The 20,649-nt window shown below is 35.5% G+C and overlaps 1 protein-coding gene across 13 annotated transcripts in view; it reads left to right on the top strand.

The window, feature by feature from the left end:
• Positions 1–20,649, top strand: part of LOC133195675 (filamin-A-like) — a 57,222-nt gene that overhangs the window by 12,369 nt on the left and 24,204 nt on the right. For 7 of the 13 annotated variants that reach the window (XM_061331571.1, XM_061331569.1, XM_061331570.1 and 4 more), the window contains exons 2-19: positions 1,969–2,220; positions 4,138–4,235; positions 6,097–6,363; positions 6,572–6,649; positions 7,520–7,682; positions 8,030–8,062; positions 8,586–8,621; positions 9,722–9,928; positions 10,178–10,315; positions 10,689–10,952; positions 11,243–11,436; positions 13,442–13,699; positions 14,637–14,982; positions 15,351–17,384; positions 18,339–18,512; positions 18,824–19,147; positions 19,466–19,760; positions 20,092–20,245. In XM_061331571.1, the coding sequence (XP_061187555.1) occupies positions 1,969–2,220; positions 4,138–4,235; positions 6,097–6,363; positions 6,572–6,649; positions 7,520–7,682; positions 8,030–8,062; positions 8,586–8,621; positions 9,722–9,928; positions 10,178–10,315; positions 10,689–10,952; positions 11,243–11,436; positions 13,442–13,699; positions 14,637–14,982; positions 15,351–17,384; positions 18,339–18,512; positions 18,824–19,147; positions 19,466–19,760; positions 20,092–20,245 (5,315 nt within the window). The remainder of the gene's footprint in view (positions 1–1,968; positions 2,221–4,137; positions 4,236–6,096; positions 6,364–6,571; positions 6,650–7,519; positions 7,683–8,029; positions 8,063–8,585; positions 8,622–9,721; positions 9,929–10,177; positions 10,316–10,688; positions 10,953–11,242; positions 11,437–13,441; positions 13,700–14,636; positions 14,983–15,350; positions 17,385–18,338; positions 18,513–18,823; positions 19,148–19,465; positions 19,761–20,091; positions 20,246–20,649) is intronic. The other 6 variants (XM_061331578.1, XM_061331582.1, XM_061331580.1 and 3 more) reach the window with 5 other exon arrangements.

The following is a 20,649-nucleotide window of genomic DNA, read 5'->3' on the forward strand; positions in this document are numbered from 1 at the left end:
ATCATTTGATCCACAGATCTGTCTGTTAAAAATGCCTTTCCTTTAATTTAATGTCTGCTTATCACACACTTCTGATGTACCAGGTAGTTAGTAGATTTCATTTTGTAATACTTAAGATACCCCCTAGTATTAAATTACATCTACACAGGTAAAAATCTTTCCACCTAATCAGCAGAAATCCTATCTCAGTTATATCATCAGGTTTTAATAAATCTAGGTTTATTCTCCCATATCAAGAAATCAACAAACAGATCATAGGTATGCAGAGTAATGAGATTTGGCCCCCGATGGTTTAAGGCAAAGACGGTGAAGTATTTGACTCAGGGTTATGTTATGTCGAGGGTCCACAAGTAGCTATAACCACTTTGTGGAATTATTTTTCGCATGTTTGAGTGTCTGAATAGAGGCATGGACAATGTGTTTACTGGTAATAGTAAGCGCGATCGGAAGTGCCCCCGTGTTAGGAAACTTTTGATAACGTAAATAACTCCTGTGTTTACGATGTTTTACGCTTATTTGATTTCTGGCCTTATTTGGGTCTGGGGAAAGGTGCTGCTTACGTTGAAACCACAAAATCTGCATTAAAACTATGTCTGTGGTATGCAGACGGAAATTATACTAACATGCCTTTTAAAAAAACTTCTCATTAAAATTATTTCAATGCATTAGGGGATGAGATTCAAATATAAAAAGTATTCTGTAGCCTACTTAGGGTTTACCTGTTCAATCAAATGATTCACTCAAGTTTTTTTCTGCTTTTCATAAGAAGAAAAAAAATATAATGATGAATTAAAAATGTAAACACAGCATGTTAGAGTTTTTCAAAAAAGCTAATTCTTCGACAAATATTGGCACATGATTTAAAGTGCCTGTTTACAAATATTTAAATCTAATATCATGGATTAAAGTGTGGTTATTTTGAGAAGTTTTAAATGCGTTTTCAAGATCATTTCTAAAGATGGTGCAGTTAACTGCGAAAACCTGAAGCAGCTTTTCAGTTTGTAGTAATTAATCTATGAATGCAGAATATCAAAAACATTTATTGTTTTAGCAGAGAAAGATTAAAGTCGGCAGTTGGAGTAAACAACTGGGTTTTAGATTGTTATTATCAGAGTTAGGGATCAGCTGTTTGACCAGACTTCACCGGGCTTTACAGAGATGTGTATCGGTAATCTGTTTAGAGATGCAGGAGGGGTAAATTTTTTCAAGTCTGTAAAAATATACTTCACAAATATTGAAAGATAAGGGAACACAGGGAAAGTGAAAGTGGTCAGATATTTACAGGACACACCCACTGGAAATTTGAAAGTGAAAGTGGTCAGATATTTACAGGACACACCCACTGGAAATTTGAAAGTGAAAGTGGTCAGATATTTACAGGACACACCCACTGGAAATTTGAAAGTGAAAGTGGTCAGATGTTCCCCTTTGTAGGGGGTCAAAGGGGAACACACCCACTAATTCCCAGTTTGAAGTGCTTGCATATTTTCTTCCTTTGAACTTAAAGTACACAATTTCAAGTGCTGTACACTTCATCATTTGAAAACTCGGGAACCTTCAATGTTTACGCTTATGTAAAGAGGAGAAGTCCTTGAGAATAAAGCTAGAAAGATCATATTGCATCTGAAAACACATCGCCACTAAATGCGTGGACATTAAATAATTTTGCTGTTATATTTCACCAAACTATTACCTATATGATTGCTGCATGTATATAGATTATAGATATATACAGATATAGATATACACAATATATACAGTAAAACTTGTCTTATCTGGACACCGAAATTAGCCGGATAAGACAATATTCCGTATTAGACAACATTTTAAACAAAGAGTATAATGCAAGGGACTTAAAGTTTCACAGTATTAGGCAAGATTTCGTATTTTACAACATCTGAATTAGACAATTTTCACTGTAGGTATATATATATTGACTAACAATGCCATCATTTTTGTCTTTTGCAGACAGCTCAGATATAGTAGACAGCAAGATCAAGTTAATTCTAGGCTTAATATGGACCCTTATTTTACACTACTCTATCTCCATGCCAATGTGGGAGGGAGAGGAACCGACCCCCTCAGAAGGTGGACCCACCCCCAAACAGAGACTGTTGAACTGGGTCCAGAGCAAGATCCCAGACCAGCCAATCAAAAACTTCAGCACAGACTGGAACGACGGACGTGCCATTGGAGCACTTGTCGATGCTGTTGGACCTGGTAAAATTGCTTTTAGTCTTTATTATACAGAAATTGTCAACAATTTAATTCTGAAGATATGTCTTAAAATTTATATGAATTAAGGAATGTCTAGTGTAAAATCTTTATTTTTGTTATAAAAAATATGCCTTAAATTTGACAGCTAAAGAATTACATGAAGTAAAAAAAATGTGGAGAAAAATGTGGTTTTCATGGTTCAGTTAAATTGTCCTGAAAAATTCTACAAATTATTTCTTCACATCTGAACCATGAAAATTACACTTCAGCATTCATGCAATCCTCCATATTGTGTTGCACTTGGCCTAAGGTATTATTGTAATCTGCTGTACAAGCAGTTTAATCTCAGTTTTGATCAAGTGTGTGCATATTTCATTTTACAGAAAATTAAGTGCTACATTTTTCATAACAAGGTGGTTGGGTGTTTGTCTTGAGGGATGGGGGGTGGAGAAAGGCATTCACAACATGAAGATATCACTGGAAATGTTGAGAAATGAGTCTCTATAAGCCCTTTCGATCATTTTACCTGGTTTATATAGAATATCAAATCTGTATTGTTAATGGAGTCTTCAGATGATATATTTACACTAGCAATGAATTAAAAATAATTTATACATCAGCCATGAAAATGTCATAGCCAAGTCTTGCTCAAGGCATCACTTTACGAAGAGGACCTTGTATTACCTTGTTTAGTAAAATGATAATTGTACCAGAAAATGGAAACCCAATGCCTGATAAATGATGCATCTTTACTGACCTGCCAAAAACACAATGATACAGACCAAGTTTCCAGGTCGGTCATTAAAAAAAGTTTTCTTAAGATTTAAAAAAGAAGATTTTACTAACAGGTTTTAAATACACTCTGTTGGAATTTGATGGAAGCTTTGGTATCATGGCTTTTAATCTATCGGTGGGCGTTCTTTGATTATTCAAACATAAATAACTGAAATTTTTTTTAGATAGACAGATTAAACTGCATTAAGTTTTGTTAGCATGTGGTTCGGGACTCAAAAGCTACATCAGACATTTTTAGCTATAGTTGCTTTCATAGCTTTACAAATTGACAAGCGTTTGTGTGTATAATTATAGATAGAAGTATGAAAAAGGTGAAAATATAACGAACAGTGATATATATATATATATATATATATATATATATATATATATATATATATATATATATATATATATATATATATATATATATATATATAATCATACATATATAATATGTACCTTGAAGTGAATTTAGAGGAAATGTATTATTTTTCAACCAAGGCTGCATGCATTGGATTGCGACAGCTGAGTCAATTTGTGACTAAATTTGCCCCAAGCTTCTTTTTACATTAATTGCTTCATATAATATTTAGTGTATTTACAATGACATCTATTTATATTCACATTTAATTGATATTAAGAACACCCAACCAGCTTTCTTTATCAGACACTTTTTGACTTAAACATGCGAAAGTAAATTGAGACACTTTGATTAACGTGTGCTGACCCTCCAATGTCATAGCGTCAGAATTGGGCTTTGTAAAAATGCCCCCCTTTTATGGGCAAAATTGTATGGGGGCCTTTGTTGTTCTGTCAGACTTGCTTCACAATTAAGATAACAATGTTTAGGAGGTGTTTTCACCTTGGGCTTTTGAAAAAAAGTATTAAATGAGTGACACCTGTGGCAGACAGGAATTATATAGATGAAGGTTTAAGTGCACTTTTAAGCTTGTCCTTAACTACATGTCTAGATATTACATAGAGTGCAATATAATTCAAGGATACAAGTAATTAAAAACATCCTTGATGGGAATAGAGTGTAACTATTTCAAGATTGCATGCAGTGCAGCAGCCTTGATTGCAGATGATAGAAGTGTCAAGGAGTTATCCTTCTTTGATGTAACTCTCCTGTTTTTTTGCTAGGTCTCTGCCCTGACTGGGAAGATTGGAATCCTAAAAATGCCAAGAAAAATGCCAAAGAAGCCATGGACAACGCTGAGAAATGGCTGGATGTTCCTCAGGTATGCCCTCAGAGAGAGCAAGGTTGAGAAAATAGCTCTGTAGCACACCCCTGCTGGTAAATGTACAAAGATTAGGGAGAATATTTCAGAGATACAAGATGAAATAGGCTAGTTATGACAAAATTAGGCACAAAATAGTCTATTTATAGGAAAAGAAGCAATTTGCTTACACCAGAGCATCTTTTTGAATGTTGTACAAACAGTCACTATCATACAAGTGATTTGTAAGAATTTTTGTGATGTATAAATTAAGTATTATCATGGAAACCTTAAAGTGCAACGAAATTCAGATTCTAAAAGTTTTGCATTGATATGTGATTTGAAAGAGAATATAAACATTATATTTTGAAAATGAAAATCAATAGTACAAAGATATTTTTAAAAATTTTAAAAGTGTTACTGCAGTTTATGTATCATGTCAGAGTCTTAACTTTCAATTGAATAAGAACTTGAAAGAAGAAACATTAAGGTGTTTTGTGCAGTTAACAAAAAGAAAAAAGAAAAGGTCTTTTTAAAATACAAATTATTTATTCAGCAACAAGGAAAAATCTCTGTAATATATTCAGAATACAAGTTTTAAAGCTGGAAGCAATAGTTGACCCATAAGCAACTATATAGATAAACATCACCATGCATAGAATGTAGACAAAGTGTGCTCTCAGGAAAAGTTTTTAACACTTAAAAAAAGTGGATAGTGTTGAAAACAGCTAATCCCTTATAAAAAGATGTTCTTTATATTTTTTCCTGTTTTTCTTAAAATTTGAATTTATAGTGATTATGTGCAGACAGCATTATCAAAACTTTCTCGTCGTTTGATATTGTATAGATAGGCATGGCAGAAATAAATATCTGTCTGCTGAACTGAATGTCTACTGCACTAGCAGACAGAGATAACATCTTTTTTCTCGTTTAGCCTCTGGAGATTTTTATAAAACTAGTAAATGAATCATGTCCCCCCCTTTACACTGTTGAAATGTTTATGCATAGACCTGTGTGTGAAGCAGATATCAAATTGTGTAAAGTATCATGACACAGAGATTTTATTTTACCATCTACATGCTTAATATGATATCAGATCTTGATGTAAATCCATATTTAATAGATTTGGTTGCATGTCAACTTTTTTTTTTGGATGAGTTTTTAAATTACATAAAGTGGTAAAAGCTTAGTGTGTGTAATATTATATCTTTACTGCCAGTGCATTTGGGATTTTTCTGTAACCTGAACACTTCCAGGTCAGTTTTAACACCTAGCATTGGTATAATGTCTGTAAAAAATATATCACTCAGTTTCCCAACAAGCACGCTGTTAGATTTTTATATTCAAAGAGGGATAACTCCTATTTCTTACAACAAGCAGATTTGCTGACAATGTTTTGTTTTTTAAACAAAAGTCTAAAAACTAAAAGCTATGTAGATTATTTATATGACATGTGCACTAGCCCAAATACGTTTAGTTAACAATATAGAAAATTCAAAGATTTTGAGGGGTATTTCAGAAGCATTGTTATATATATGGAGATATTTGATTTCAGAAATGATAGCTTTAAATGTCTACTTCATTGAACCAACAAAATTCCTCCTATTGAAAAAGTTTACAGCTGGACTGAATTGATTATAGGGTACACTGCTGTACAGTGTATTTCAGTGGAAATGACTTATTTTGCAAGGGGGTGATGTGGTAGTACGTGCTTTGAAAACTTTGTGTTTTAGATCTATAGTGAAAACAAAAATGGCTTGTTCAGATGAAAATAAAGTGAGTTGATGGATATTGTTGATTGAGGAAGTTCAGTCTTGGTGGTTCATATTCTTTTTATCTGATGATGGATATTCAGAACTCATGTTTTTTTCTTTCTTTACAGCTCATCAAGCCCGAGGAAATCACAAATCCCAAAGTGGATGAAATGTCCATGATGACCTATTTAGCCCAGTTCCCCAAGGCCAAGCTAAAACCCGGTGCCCCCGTTAGACCACGCCTGAACGCTAACCGTGTCCGTGCTTATGGACCGGGTCTGGAGCCCAAAGGTAACCAGGTCGGAGCACCTGCCCGCTTCACCGTGGAGACCTTCAGTGCTGGAAAAGCTACACTTGAGGTCACAGTGCTCAACCCCAAAGGAAAGAAAGAAACTGTAAGTTTTTAGATTTCAGAGAATGGGTGAAGGCTATCATGTATATATTTTATGTTTTTGTTTGCTCCAATAAATGGATACATTTAAAAGATGTGATATTTGATGTTATTGTTACACAACTGGGAGGGATTATGATGATTACGTTGATCAACGTTGTCTTTGAACTACTTTATTATTTTATGTTGACTTGGTATGATTTTCTTTACAGTGTGAAGTTGTGTTCAATAATGACAGAAATCTGACCTACTCCTGTGTGTATGTACCAAGTATGGAGGGGGAGTACAAGGTAAGACAGAAATCTGACCTACTCCTGTGTATATGTACCCAGTATGGAGGGGAGGGGGGAATCTGACCTACTTTTGTGTGTACATACCCAGTATGGAGGGGGGTACAAGGTAGAGGATGGAGGCTTGTGTGATGATTTAAAGAAAAACAATGGAAGGTTGTTAGCTCTATCATTTGGAAATAAGTCTTGTGCTTTCTGGATTTGAAGAAAAGTAGAAGCAAGAAATAAGAAAAGCTCAATATTTCAATAAGCATTGGTTATTCAATGCAATGTCACATTTCTATAAAGATTTTTTAACAGCTGTTAAGTTGTGGAATTATGTCACTAACTTTGATGTAAACATAAGGATGTAAGTTTTTCAAAATTTCCAATAATTGTAAAAATTCCTGAGCCAAAAAAGCCGTCAAAGCTTTGTCAATACAGAATATCATGAAGAACAGAGACACCCACGCAGTTTTATGTACGTTTTATTTGTTGCTGTAAAATTCCATCTAAATCATAAATACACAAGTCCTTAAGTGGTCCAGTTTTATGATGTGTAAATAGATACACAGCTTTAATGTCTGGGTCCCTGGTCAGGGTTAATTAAACTTCAAAATGAAAAGGAGCAAAAAGAACAAGGTATATATTTTTTCTTTATTATGAGTGATCAATGTATAAAGTAATTATTGCATCAGATGAGGTGGGGGATATTTATATAGAGAGCACTTCTATCCTTCTGAGACTGTCTGACAAGTTTGAGGATACGCCTTAGTTGGAATTTTTATTTTTTTTCCTCACATGGGACAGTATTATGATGATAATTTCTGAAAAACAGTCTTTATGAAGTTTCAGTGATGAGAATTGATAATCTTGTATAAAATTTTCTAGGTTATCATCAAATTTGGAGAAAAGGAGATCAACAAGTCACCATTTTCAGTCAAGGTTGAGGGCGCAGCCGGTGACCCGACCAAGGTCACAGCCTCAGGACCGGGTCTGGAGAAGACGGGTGTCATAGCAACAAAGAGGACTTACTTCGAAGTCTTCACAAAGAGTAAGTTTGTGTACAGTGTTTGTCAATTCAAGGCAGTAATTACAGGGGCGTAATTCAGAAACAGTATGCATGTTCATTTGAGTGTAATTTTTTTTTTTGAAGATAATAATAATAAAAAAAAAAACAATTTTTTTCCTTCAAAAAAGTTTTGTTTTGTTTTATATAAGTAATAGGAATGTAAATAGAATTTTTTTTTCAATAGAAAAAGTAAATGTAGCAGTTATTTACATTACAGTCTAAGGGAGATAACTCAATCATTAATCTATGCATCCTTGTTCTTGGAATGTAATCTCTAAATACTTTGATAGACTAGATTTTTTTGAGTGTGTGCTGACTTGTTTTATTAGATGCAGTTCCAGCAGAATTATTAAGTGACATAGGTAACATATTTTATTTTAAATCTGGTAAATACGGTGAATATATTAGCTCTCACTCTAGAATATATAGCTTCTCACTGCCTAGTAACCCTCTTCTTATATTATATCAATCATGTATCAAATGATTAAGAGCAGTTTCAGATTTTTTTTTTAACTTAACAAAGTGAATTAAGACTTAATCATTCACAGATTAATTTTAGTTTAATTTCACATTGGTGTATATACATAGTTTCATTTGTCAGTGACTTAAGAATTACATGTATTGCAATTAAGTATTGAGGAAAAATGAAATAATTAAGTGAAGTTATTTTGTCATTGCAATAATTAATTGACAGCTTTGTGTGCAATAACATCACATTTCTTAAATATCATTAAAAAAACTTGGCATTAAACTTAATTCTGCTTTCATGTACTATATTTTTCATTTTCTTGATGTAAAATCTGTTTCTATTGGTCAATATTATGACATATCTGTTATTATATATGAGCACTCCTCAGCCTTTTACCCTACTTCACATTACTATAGATGCAGTAAAAATAGTAGTAGCCCCAGGAAAGAAAGGTAAGACTACCCACAATGCACCTGTGTATCCACGGCAACTCCCAGCAGCTGTTTCATAGCAAAGAAAAAATACTCTCATATCTGATATTTATAAGGTAAATGGTATGGAGACATGAGGGTATTTTTTCTGGCTTTGATAAGGAATGGGGATCCACCTAACCTCCCACTGGGACCCCATGACCTTTATGCACTCCTTATTTTGAGGGATGAAACACAAAGTACACATGTCAATCAAGGACAGCAACTCCTGTGAAATTTGATCACTTGTGTCTTAGTTTTCACAAAGGCATGCCAGAAAACTCTAATTCTTTGTAGTTCATTCTTGAATATCTTTTAACAAGAAAATAATTGGACTGGTGAAATGTCTTCGTGCTAAACTTAGAACGATCATATTAGCATGGAATCAAAGTTATTTGACTAACACATCTGTCATTTTGTTCATTGTCCGCGGCTTTATGTTGTCATTGCTCTTTTTTTGTTGACATTTTATTTTCACATTTTTCTGTCTTGTTTTGATAACAAACCAAAGTTTTCCTTTTGAAGTATGTTTAAAAAAAATTTCCACATTTTTTCTTTAGTTTCTGCGTTAGCAGTCATCTGACAGTAATGTCAGTTTACTAGATTTTTGGAATGTACACAAGAATTTGCATGATCCACATTTTGGTGTTGTATTTGTAAAGAGAGGGATTGGAATATACTTAGATGTATTTGTAGAAGTACTTGTAATCGGAGGATATATGGGCTGCAAAATATTTAGAAATTAGAATTTATTCACACAGAAAGCATATTAATTTAATTGTTTTACTGAAGCTTGAGTAGAAATTTGTACTAGTCCAGATGATTTAGATTTTGAGATCCATGCAAAAAATTTTTCCTTGAATTGTTGTGAAATTAGTTATAATTAACATTTAATATAGAAAAAAGATTGAAAAACCTGATAGTGAATGTTAATTAATCTAGAAAATGCTCAGCTTTTTTCATCAGTTAGTGAATTAAACTTAATTAAACCCTTTCATATATCAGCAACTACATGCATGGTTGATGAAAATTAAAATTTGACCTTGACCTGTGTTTGAATGTTCTGACCTTGAAATTGACAGATGCAGGTAAAGGCAGCATTGATGTGGTTATTCTGGACCCCCATGGCAGGAAGGACACAATTCGCCCCAGTATCGCCCCAGTCCCCGGAAAGGAGGGAACTTATCTGGTAGAATACATCCCCATGGAGCAAGGTGTCCACTCCATCAACATCATGTTCGCTGGTCAACAGATTCCCAAGAGCCCATATGGGGTCAATGTCTCACCAGGTAAAGGCCGGGGGTTCTCCACTTGAAGATATTTTGTTGAAAAAAAAAAGTTGGCAACAATTTTAAGATGGATGATCTAATGCAGAACTACAGCATATATTATGACAACGTTATTGCATAGTAGTGAATGAAGAAGTTCAATCATAAGAAAAAAATGATCAATTTTGAATTAACAGTAAATTTTTCTCTTGTTTTAAATCAGAAATATACATGCATTATAAAAATTCAATTAAATATTGTTTTATACAGCTTCTAATGCCAAGATGTGCTATGCCACTGGCCGAGGTATCCAGCCAAGGGGGATAAGAGTAAACGAGAATGCAGAGTTCAAAGTCCACACGAAGGGGGCGGGAGCAGCAGAGGTCAAAATTCATATCATTGGTCCAGGTAAATGGATTTTACTTATTCAGCTTGGCATAAATATTACATAGAACATCCTCAAATGAGTGTTCTTTTTTTCAACTGTTCCATTTGTCAGTTAAAACATCAAGTGAAATTCACAATCAGAAATGTTTTTTTTTTTTGAGCTTTTGAGCTTTTAGTATGGATGTTTTGGCAGGAAAATATTTGACCATGCAAAGTTCTGACAAAAAATTCATTTAAAAAAAAGAATCTATCCCATAGCATTTACATTAGATTTCTTGAAAAAAAAAGAGAAGAAATTAAGTGCCCTTATTTCTTAGAAAAAAAAAATCAATTAAAGGAATAATGAGCCTTTAATAGAAAAAAAAATTATTTTCTAAGTTTTAACATTGTTTAGGTGGAATTGATGTCAAATGTACCTCAAAGAAGAGTACAAAAGAGGAGGGAGTGTATGAATGTGTGTACGTCCCCCTAAAACAAGGCCAGTATATCATCAACATCACATTCGGAGACCAGCACATTGCCAAGAGTCCATTCAAAGTTGACGTCGGTCCAGCTAAAACATCCAAGATTCGAGCTTACGGACCTGGTCTGGAGGGAGGAGTGGTCAACCAGCCTGCTCGCTTCACTGTGGAAACCATGGGAGAAACTGGGGCCCTAGGTAAAGGGGTTAATTGATTGTGGAATATTTTATTCAAAATATTCATGATAATTATTTATTGGAGATGAAGATATGTGTGCTTGTTTTGAAGACAAAAATAGTTCAAAAGAAGATTGTATAAAAATTAGAATTGTTGCAAAACATGTGTCAGAATTTTAAAGTCAACCTTGTGGATGAGTGTCTCTATAAAAATTGTATCTGCAAAATTCATACAAAAAAGGCACATGTATATCCAGTAACTGGAAACTAAAATATTTCAATTTCTGTACTAATGATCCCATATGTTGTAGGATTTTCAATTGAGGGACCGTCCCAGGCTAAGATTGACTGCAAGGACAACTCTGATGGGTCAGCTGACGTGACCTATTACCCCACGGCCCAGGGAGAATACGCTGTACACATCTTGTGTAACGAAGAAGACATTCCCAAATCTCCCTACATGGTCCAAATCCAACCCGAGACCAAGGCATTCAATGCTTCAAAGGTAAGAAAAAAATCTTGTGTTAGTGATGAAATATTGTCTCTAGTCTACATGGCTCTTTTGAAAATTACTGATATTCAGTGTTTCTTGCAAGGTCATAAAAAAAACTTGTGTTACTGATGAAATGTTGCCTCTAGCCCTCATAGCTCTTAGAATTACATGTGTACGTACTGATTTAATAGAAATAGATTTTTTAGCTAGTCATGGTTTGGTATACTGTGAACTAGCTTTGCTTCTGGTATGATTAACCTTTGTGAGTTGTTCTAAGGAAAAAGAAATGATGAAAGGTTGTCACCTTGAACAATGATGTACTTAATACTTCTCCGTTGAACATTACAAATGGAAGAGACATAGATATACATATACATGTAAATCTGGCAACATATGTTTTAGAGATTACATGGAAAATAACATATCAAAATTTTTTACTTATTTCACTTAGCTGCATATACAATTTATGTTTTGTTTTTAATATTTTTCCTTTAGGAAAATAATGATTTAGAAAATGGTTTAGTGGAAGTACAGGTTTGTTGTATAAACCTTAAACTGCATCTGATTTGACCTTTGATGTAAAAAAAAAATCTTAAAAGTATTCAAATATTCAATGATATATTTCCATTAAGCATGTGCCTGAGCCATTCTATTACATGATATCATCTATGATTCATGTGTTCCGCAATGTCCCAAGTATATAGACTATTGAATGTATTGAATGTTTTTTTTTCTCAATTCTACCACCATTTAAACATTTTAAATTTTTTTTTTCTCATGGTAAGTATAGAACCACAAAAAATGGAATGGTATACCACGTATATTTACCTTTGTCATTAAGAGTAATTATAATACATGTACATACATTTATGTATATTTCATTACATCATGAAAAAACATATACATCAATATTTTATGTATATTTTATTTCATCTTGAAATTCTTATTATCAACAGCTACTATCTGTCCATGGGTATTGTAAATTTACTTTCACATTAGACATCATAAATCTCTATAAAATGCTGCATTTCACAAAATAAAATGCTGGTGAAAAAAAACAATTTTTTTTCCTTAATTCAAAAGATTATACATCCACAAAGATTTTCTAATTTTGATTTTTTTTTTAATTAAAGTTTGCTTTTAACAAAAAAAAAAAAAAATATAGAACTGAAAAGGAATTTTAGTATTCTCTCATAACATTTTTGATTCACCAGCTTATCCGTAAGAATTTTTTTTTTGATTTTGAGATGTTTTGTGATTTTTCCCCTATGTGACAGGAAGAATTTCACAAAGTTAATTACTCTGAAAATAACACAGCCATGGACCAGACAATGTCTAACTTGAGCGAACTTTTCAAAAAGCCCCAGGTACATGCATTTTTTATACGCCTGTCTTTTGATGGGCTGATTTATGGTATGGGTTTTCTTGTCTGTCTGTATGTAAGCAGTTTTGTGTCTATGTCATAATGTAGATTCCTTATTTTATACTTTATATCGTGAAATACTCGTAGACGTCAAATTGCGAGATAATGAATTTACGAGTGAACTGTTGATCGAGAGTTTTTACATGTGTTTCAGTAATATGAAAATAAAAATCTAGAATTTTTATTTTTGTGTGAGAGGTGCTTCTCGAAATTATGCAATAATTAATTCCTCACATCTGTGTGGGGATCTACAGATTCCTCTTTATATTATGTGAGGCCTTGGGACAGTTAAACCTTATCATTTGATGCATCTTGTGGAGAAGGTGTGTCACCAATCAAATTATAGTCACCTTGACTTCACTTTGGATTTAATTTCTATAAATAGTCGAATAATTCCAGACAGGCATATAAAAATCCAGTGGTGCACTTTTTGAAAATTTTTTTTAGTAATTAAGACAAGAATTGTTGTATTGAATGGGACATTTTTGTTGCAATGATTTTTAAATGCACTGCATAAAACTTATAAATGTAGGTGGTGCCTAAAATCTTCAGCTTTAACAGAACAAAATTCACAAGTGCTTTAAATTTCCACAGGTAACTGCTTTTGGACCAGGTTTGGAGAAATCGGGAGTGGTTCAGAACAAGTGGACAGAGTTCACCGTAGACGCCAAGAAGGCAGGCAAGGCGGCACTGAACATCAGCTGTTTAGATGTGGACCTGAAACCCATCCCAGTAGAGATTGTGGACAAAAAGGACGGTACCTTCCAATGTAAATACATGCCCAAAAAGTCCTGTAAACACACCATCACCATTACATGGGGAGGAGTTCAGATCCCCAACTCACCATTCAGGGTAAGTATAGAGTTATACAGAAGTGGGGGGGGGGGGGGGTTATAGGGGGGTAATTCTTATTGAGGAAACAGAAATAGTATGTCTTGAATTGAGTATAAGGCTATTTATTTGGGGGGGGGGTATAAGGAAATAATTGTTGTCTGAGGTGGGGAGCACAATACAAATCCTTCACACAGAAAAGTTTGACGCTATATTCAGATTTAAAACAACATAAAAAAAAAGGTTTGAATTCTACATCTGTAAATGAAAGTAATGAATTTAGAGTGTTTTGTAATGTTTACACAAAAAAGCAACATATAAAATTAAGTTTGGTTTTCTTTAATCAGAAACATAAAAGTTTAACTATATAGTTTTTTTTATGGTAATGAGAGAAAATGCTCATGATTTCAAATTCTCCATGTCACTTAAGGTATTCAATGTATAATGAAGGGATATTGAACAATTTTGAATCATTTAAACTAGTTAAATATATAATGCTAGATAACGATGAAAGTGAAATAAACTAAATTCACATGACTGATAACATATAAGAAGCCGGCCATTTTGCACCTTAAACGTTTTTGAAGAGTTATCTACCCTTGATGAAAACAAGAAAATTTTAATTTTGTCAAAATATCTGTGGTAAATGATTCATTTTATTTCGTATTTCAATAAAGAGAGAGTTTATGCGTATTTTCACCAAGTGATTTGTATGAAGTTCAAATTACTTTTTACAATATCTTAGTAAAACATGCACTGCCCATAGACTTCAATGTAAAAATCAAGGTGCAATTAATTGGACAATAATCAAATTTTTGTAAATTCCTTTGGTGGAGTGTTTTTATTTGATAACATCTTCAAAATGCTACAATGATTAAAAATGTCCGACCATTCATTTATTAGGTACAAAATATGGTCGTTATACATTGAAAACCTTAAATTCTACCTTTCATTCTAGGTACAAGTTGGAGAGCCTAGCAAACCAGCTAATGTCAAAGTGTATGGCCCCGGTGTCGAAAAGGGAGTCAAAACCCACGTCAGTACCTACTTCATTGTGGACTGCACTACCGCTGGACCAGGAGATATTGGCATCGCTCTGACGGACGCAAATGGACGTGACGTCCCTGTCAAGACCACTGACCAGAAAGATGGAACCTTCAAAGTGGAATATGAACCAGTCAACCCAGGCACATACGTGGTGGCTGTATACTTCGCTGGAAAGGAAATTCCCAGTAGTCCTATTAAAGTACCAGTGGAGGCCAGCATTGACCTTAGCAAGGTCAAGGTCGTAGGACTTGACAAACGTAAGTTCATTATGCTGACCCATTTTAATTTTGATTTTTGGAGTCAATTGGTGGAGGTTATGTTTTACATTTCAACTCACTTTTCTAGTTTTTCACATTTTCTTGAAGTAATTGTCTCAATTCTGAAATGAAGTCAATGTTCCTGATTAGAATTCAATTACAGAAAACTGTTAATTAACCCTATCTGTAACTTTTTTTATCCAGTCCTGTTTTTCAAATTCTGCCTTTCAAATTTTAACATTGTTTCCATTTTAAGCTTGTTTTTTTCCTATCTAAATGTTAATGATTTGATTTTTTTTTTCTGTTCCTTTGTGTTTTAATTCACATCTTTTAAATGTAGTGGTGTCATAGCAACTGTTTTTCTGTAGCCATGACAGTCAATAAAGAAAGAGAAATTCAGATTATCACAAAAGCCGCTGGTAAATCTACTGCCTCACCTCGTGTCACCGTGACAACTCCCAGCAAAAAGAAGGTGGAACTGAAGGACAAACCTATCCCCGAGGGTTTCCAGACTTTCTTTACCCCAACAGAAGTGGGCTCTCACAAAGTGGAGGTAACCTATGGTGGCAAACCTGTACCCAAGTCACCGTTCACAGTTGATGTCTTGCCCGATGCTGCCAGCAAAGTTAAGGCCTATGGTCCAGGTCTGAAAGGGGGCAGTGCTAATGCTCCTGCTGAGTTCACCATTGATTCTCGTGCTGCCACAACCCCAGGAGAACTTGGGGTCACAATTGAGGGACCCAAGGAGGCTAAGATTGAGACCAAGCAGAACCCTGATGGAACTGTGGGGGTCACATACTACCCTGAGGTACCAGGTGAATATAAGATCAATGTTACCTATGCCAATTCTCACATCAAGGATTCCCCATTCAAGGCTAAGATCCTACCAGAAGAAGCTGCCAATAAAGTGAAATGCTATGGTGATGGATTGACCACAGGAAGTGAGGGACAACCTGCAGTGTTCACTGTGGACACAAGGGAGGCACCTAAACCTGAAAAGAAGGTGGATGTGAAGGTCAAAGGTCCAGGCCCGGCCAAGGTGGACATGAAGAAGAAACCAGACACCACAACTGAGGTGACATATACCCCCACAAAGCCTGGAGATTACTCCATTGATGTGACCTATGATGGAAAACCAGTTAAGGACTCTCCCTTCAAGGCCAATATCAAACCAGAGGATGCAGCCAACAAGGTCAAGGCCTATGGACCCGGACTCACAGGAGGCAGTGCTAATGTCAATGCTACCTTCACTGTGGATTCCAAAGAAGCACCTGCACCAAAACAGAATGTGGATGTTAAGGTCAGTGGACCAGCACCAGTTCAACCGAAATTGACCAAGAAACCAGATGGAACAGTGGATGTGGATTATGTTGCAACCAAACCTGGTGACTACTCCATTGATGTTACCTATGGTAATAAGCCCATCAAGGATTCTCCATTCAAGGCTAAAATTGTGCCTGATGACTCTGCCTCTAAGGTTATTGCTTATGGTCCAGGGCTTACAAACGCTAGTGCCAATGCTCCTGCCACTTTCACAGTGGATACCAGGAGAGCCCCTGCCCAGGGCCAGAAGGTGGATGTAGATGTCAAAGGCCCAGCCCCTGTCAAACCAACATTGACTCCAAAAGCAGATGGCACTATTGATGTGGCTTACACAGCTACTGCCCCAGGTGACTATACTATTGATGTCACCTATGGAGAGAAATCCATCAAAGATTCACCATTCAAGGCAAAGGTAACAAAAGATGTGGCCGACTCTCGTGTCAGAGCCTATGGACCAGGTCTGGAGGGAGGAAATGCAGAACAGCCATGTAGCTTCACTATTGATTCTAGAAGGGCCACTGTTCCAGGTCCTGTTGGGGTCAAAGTTTTCGGACCCAAAGAAGCAAAGATTGACATGAAATCCAACCCAGATGGAACCTTTGGAGCAACTTATATGCCTACAATGCCAGGCGATTACACAGTGGAGGTCACTCATAATGAGAAACCTTTGGAGGAATCTCCTTTCAAGGTGCACATTGGCCCAGCCACAGGAGAACCTGTTGACACCACAGACAGTGGTGTCAAGGCTTATGGCCCTGGATTGAAGAATGCTGTCACTGACAAACCAGCTGTTTTCACTGTGGATGCTAGGAATGCCAAATACCCTGGAGCCATCGGTGTAGGAATTGAAGGACCCAAGGAAGCTACCATTGACACAAAATCCAATCCTGATGGTACTGTTGCTGTGACCTACTTCCCAACGGAACAAGGAGAGTACACAATTAATGTCACCTATGATGATAAGCCCATTAAGGAGTCGCCATTCAAATGTAGAGTCAGACCATCTGCTGGAGAGAAACCCCTCACAGAGGCTGACCTCAGTGGGGTCAAAGTTTATGGACCTGGCCTTAACCCTCAGGGTAATTTCTCTCTACCTCTCTCAGCATGAGGAATGACTGATCAATGGCTGAACAAAGCACACAAGAGTTGTCTTTCCCTGATTTATTTTAATCATAACAGGTGGAGCTTGACGGAACTGATGGCTTTTATTAACTCAACTTCAGCAGGCTTGTGTTGTGGCTTTTGTGGGCATGACCTTTGAACTTTCTCTACATGCGGATGTACTTTCATTTTACCTTCGCCTGACTTATTTCTTCTAAGCTTTCATTTGATTTTTTTTCTTTTAAATTTTGTTTTGCAGGTTATGCTTGTTTATTCAACTTTAGCTTCATTTGTATCTTTAATATATAAATTATGTATATATGTATACCCATATGCACCCCTTTAATTTATAATACCTATAGATCTATTTCAAAGTATATCATTCTTGGCTGTGCATTTTCAATAGAATTCCCATCATTTAGTCATAGTAGATATATTGTAAGTATCAAATAGCACCTCTCTCCAGCATATACTTACTATTCTACTAAATATTTAGCTGAATAGCATGACAAAATTTTAATGTACTCACTTGAATGTAAAAAAAAAAATCCCTCAAACCCTATAGGCTTAGTGATGAAAATTAAAGCTGTTAGTGTAATATTGAACATTTTTGTTGAAAACTAAGAGTAACTGTTGTTCTACTAATTTATATGCTAACATTATGTAGTATAAAATTTACAACCATAATTTTCAGCAGTTATCCAATATGAATATTTTTATTTTAGCCTAAGTTAATGTAACAGTAAATATAATGATATATAATCTTAGATATCTTTTTTTCCATTTAACACATACAGTAGTAGAATTTCACCACAATATCCTATTATCAAACCTACACAGTGTAGAAATTAATATTCCATATAACTTAGCATAGCAAAATGAATTTTCTTTCATTTTGACATACTTATTTATAGCATCTGTTTCTGTTTTAGGAGTGTTCCTGGATTCCCCCACAGAATTCACTGTGGACGCCAAGTCTGTTACCCCCACTGGGGAGGGTAATGTAAGAGCTATTGTCAACAACCCCTCTGGTGTCAAGAACGATACCAAGGTCACTAACAAAGGGGATGGTACCTACGACGTACTCTACACACCTGTTGAAGAAGGTAAGGGAGGCAACTCTAGAGTAATCAAATTTTAGTCGAAATCACATTTTAAATATATACCTGACAGACAATAGGAGAGAAATAAAAGATAATTTTAAATTCACTTTGTATTACAGCTTTAGGTATAGCTAGAATATTTTGATTAATATATGTGTAAAAAGATAGCTCTAGGTATTAGCAAGAAAATTGTTTTTGAATTTTACAAAAGGTAAAAAAAAATATTGGAGATTGAGAACTGTGTCATCTGCCTAATGATAAAACTAAGGTATTTTGTCTTTGATGATTCCATTTGTATATTTGTGTGTTTTTAGGAACAATTGCCATGGATGTCACCTATGACAATATGGCTATTCCCAACAGCCCATTCAAGGTCAATGCTGTGCCAGGCTGCGATGCCAGCCGTGTGAAGGCCTATGGACCCGGGCTTGAAGGAGGCTACACCAACCAATCCCAGGTGTTTACCATTGACATTAAAGGAGCCGGTCAGGGTGGTCTGGGACTCTCCATCGATGGACCCTCAGAAGTCCCCATTAACTGTAAGGACAATAGGGACGGAACATGTACTGTGGAGTACATGCCAAGCAAACCTGGGGATTATGATGTGTCTGTCAAATTCGCTGACCAGGAAATTCCCAGTGAGTCCTTGTTTAGTTAGAAGCTCAATAGAAGTAATCTCTGAAACTCTCATTAACTATATTTCCAGAGCTTAGACTGAGGAAGTACCTCCTTTTTGCATATCTTTTCTATCACACAAGGTTAGCTTCATAACTTTGTTTACTAAGAATTCATTGAGCCTCAAAGGATATTGAATTTTTTTGTTCTGTTGATAGGAAATTTTAAGGTTATGAAATAGCTTTTCAAGAAAAATGCTCTATTAGAATCAATTCCATATAATAACATGTATCTGCCAAATAAAAAAAAATGTACAAATATTATCTAATCTCTAATTTTAGACTCACCTTTCCGAGTGGCTGTGAAGAACCCAGTCGATGCCAAGAAGGTCAAATGCTATGGACCTGGAATAGAGCCAATGGGAGTGAAGACTGGTGCCCCAGCAACCTTCACCGTGGATACCACAGAAGCTGGAGAGGCCCCATTGGAGGTCACATGTACTGACCAGAGAGGTCGTGTCCAGCCTGCCCAGCTGACCCCTGTGGCTGAGGGTGTGGTCGATGCCACTTACTACCCTGTGGAGGAAGGACCGTGCAAGGTGGACGTCAAGTACGCAAACCAACATGTACCAGGAAGGTAAGATGGAATTATTGCAGAAATGGAGTGTTTAGATTGAAACATCTATTGGGATATAGGGAAACAAGTATTGGGATACATAAATTAAGTGTGAAGATATCTAATGGATAAAAAAATTGTTAATTATAAATGGTTAAAGGGAGAGTATAAGATATTCCCTTGTATTTTTCCCTTGAAAGTGACCATTATCTTCATAAACTTATTAGTGAACATTAACTAAACTATACATATTGTACATTGCATAATGTTGACAGTCTTTGCTTTCAAGACCCGCTATTACTAATGTGGACCCAGGAATGATGCTCATACTAAGCTTGATCTTTTTCTTCAGTCCATTCACCACCAATGTGGAGCCAGGGGTGGATGCCAGCCGGGTCCGTTTATCTGGAGCCGGTGTCCAGGAGAATATCCCAGCCAGTTTACCGGTCAACTTCCTCATCGACACCAGAGAGGCTGGCATTGCTGACCTGGAAGTTCTTATTAAGGTGAGGGTCAAAGGTCACAGGTCAAGAGACAAGCCAATAGAAGATGCAAGGATAAAACATTGTTCTCTATATTCCTTGCATTTTGCACTCTGTTATGAGAAGTACAAAAAGCAAAATTCCTCAAAACCACAAAGACTTCACGTTTTCTTGATGACTCAAAAGAAAGCTAAATTTGATCGTTTTGTTAATGAAATGAATGAATTAAGCAATTGCATAACAACATGTTTTGTTCACCTCAAAGTGATTCAGTGAATAGTTGCTCTTAATCATGGGTGTATAGACAGACAGAAAACATGTGAACCTTTGCATTATAGTGCAGTGAAAACAAAAGTGCACACACACTGTACTATGTCTTATAAAGGGAGGTAACTCTTCAGAGCTTGATATATACAACTGCAGCTTTT

The sequence above is a fragment of the Saccostrea echinata genome, unplaced genomic scaffold (genome assembly GCF_033153115.1).
Source record: "Saccostrea echinata isolate AGI-Se365-2 ecotype Australia unplaced genomic scaffold, CSIRO_AGI_Sech_v1 ptg000029l, whole genome shotgun sequence".
NCBI classification, from domain to species: domain Eukaryota; kingdom Metazoa; phylum Mollusca; class Bivalvia; order Ostreida; family Ostreidae; genus Saccostrea; species Saccostrea echinata.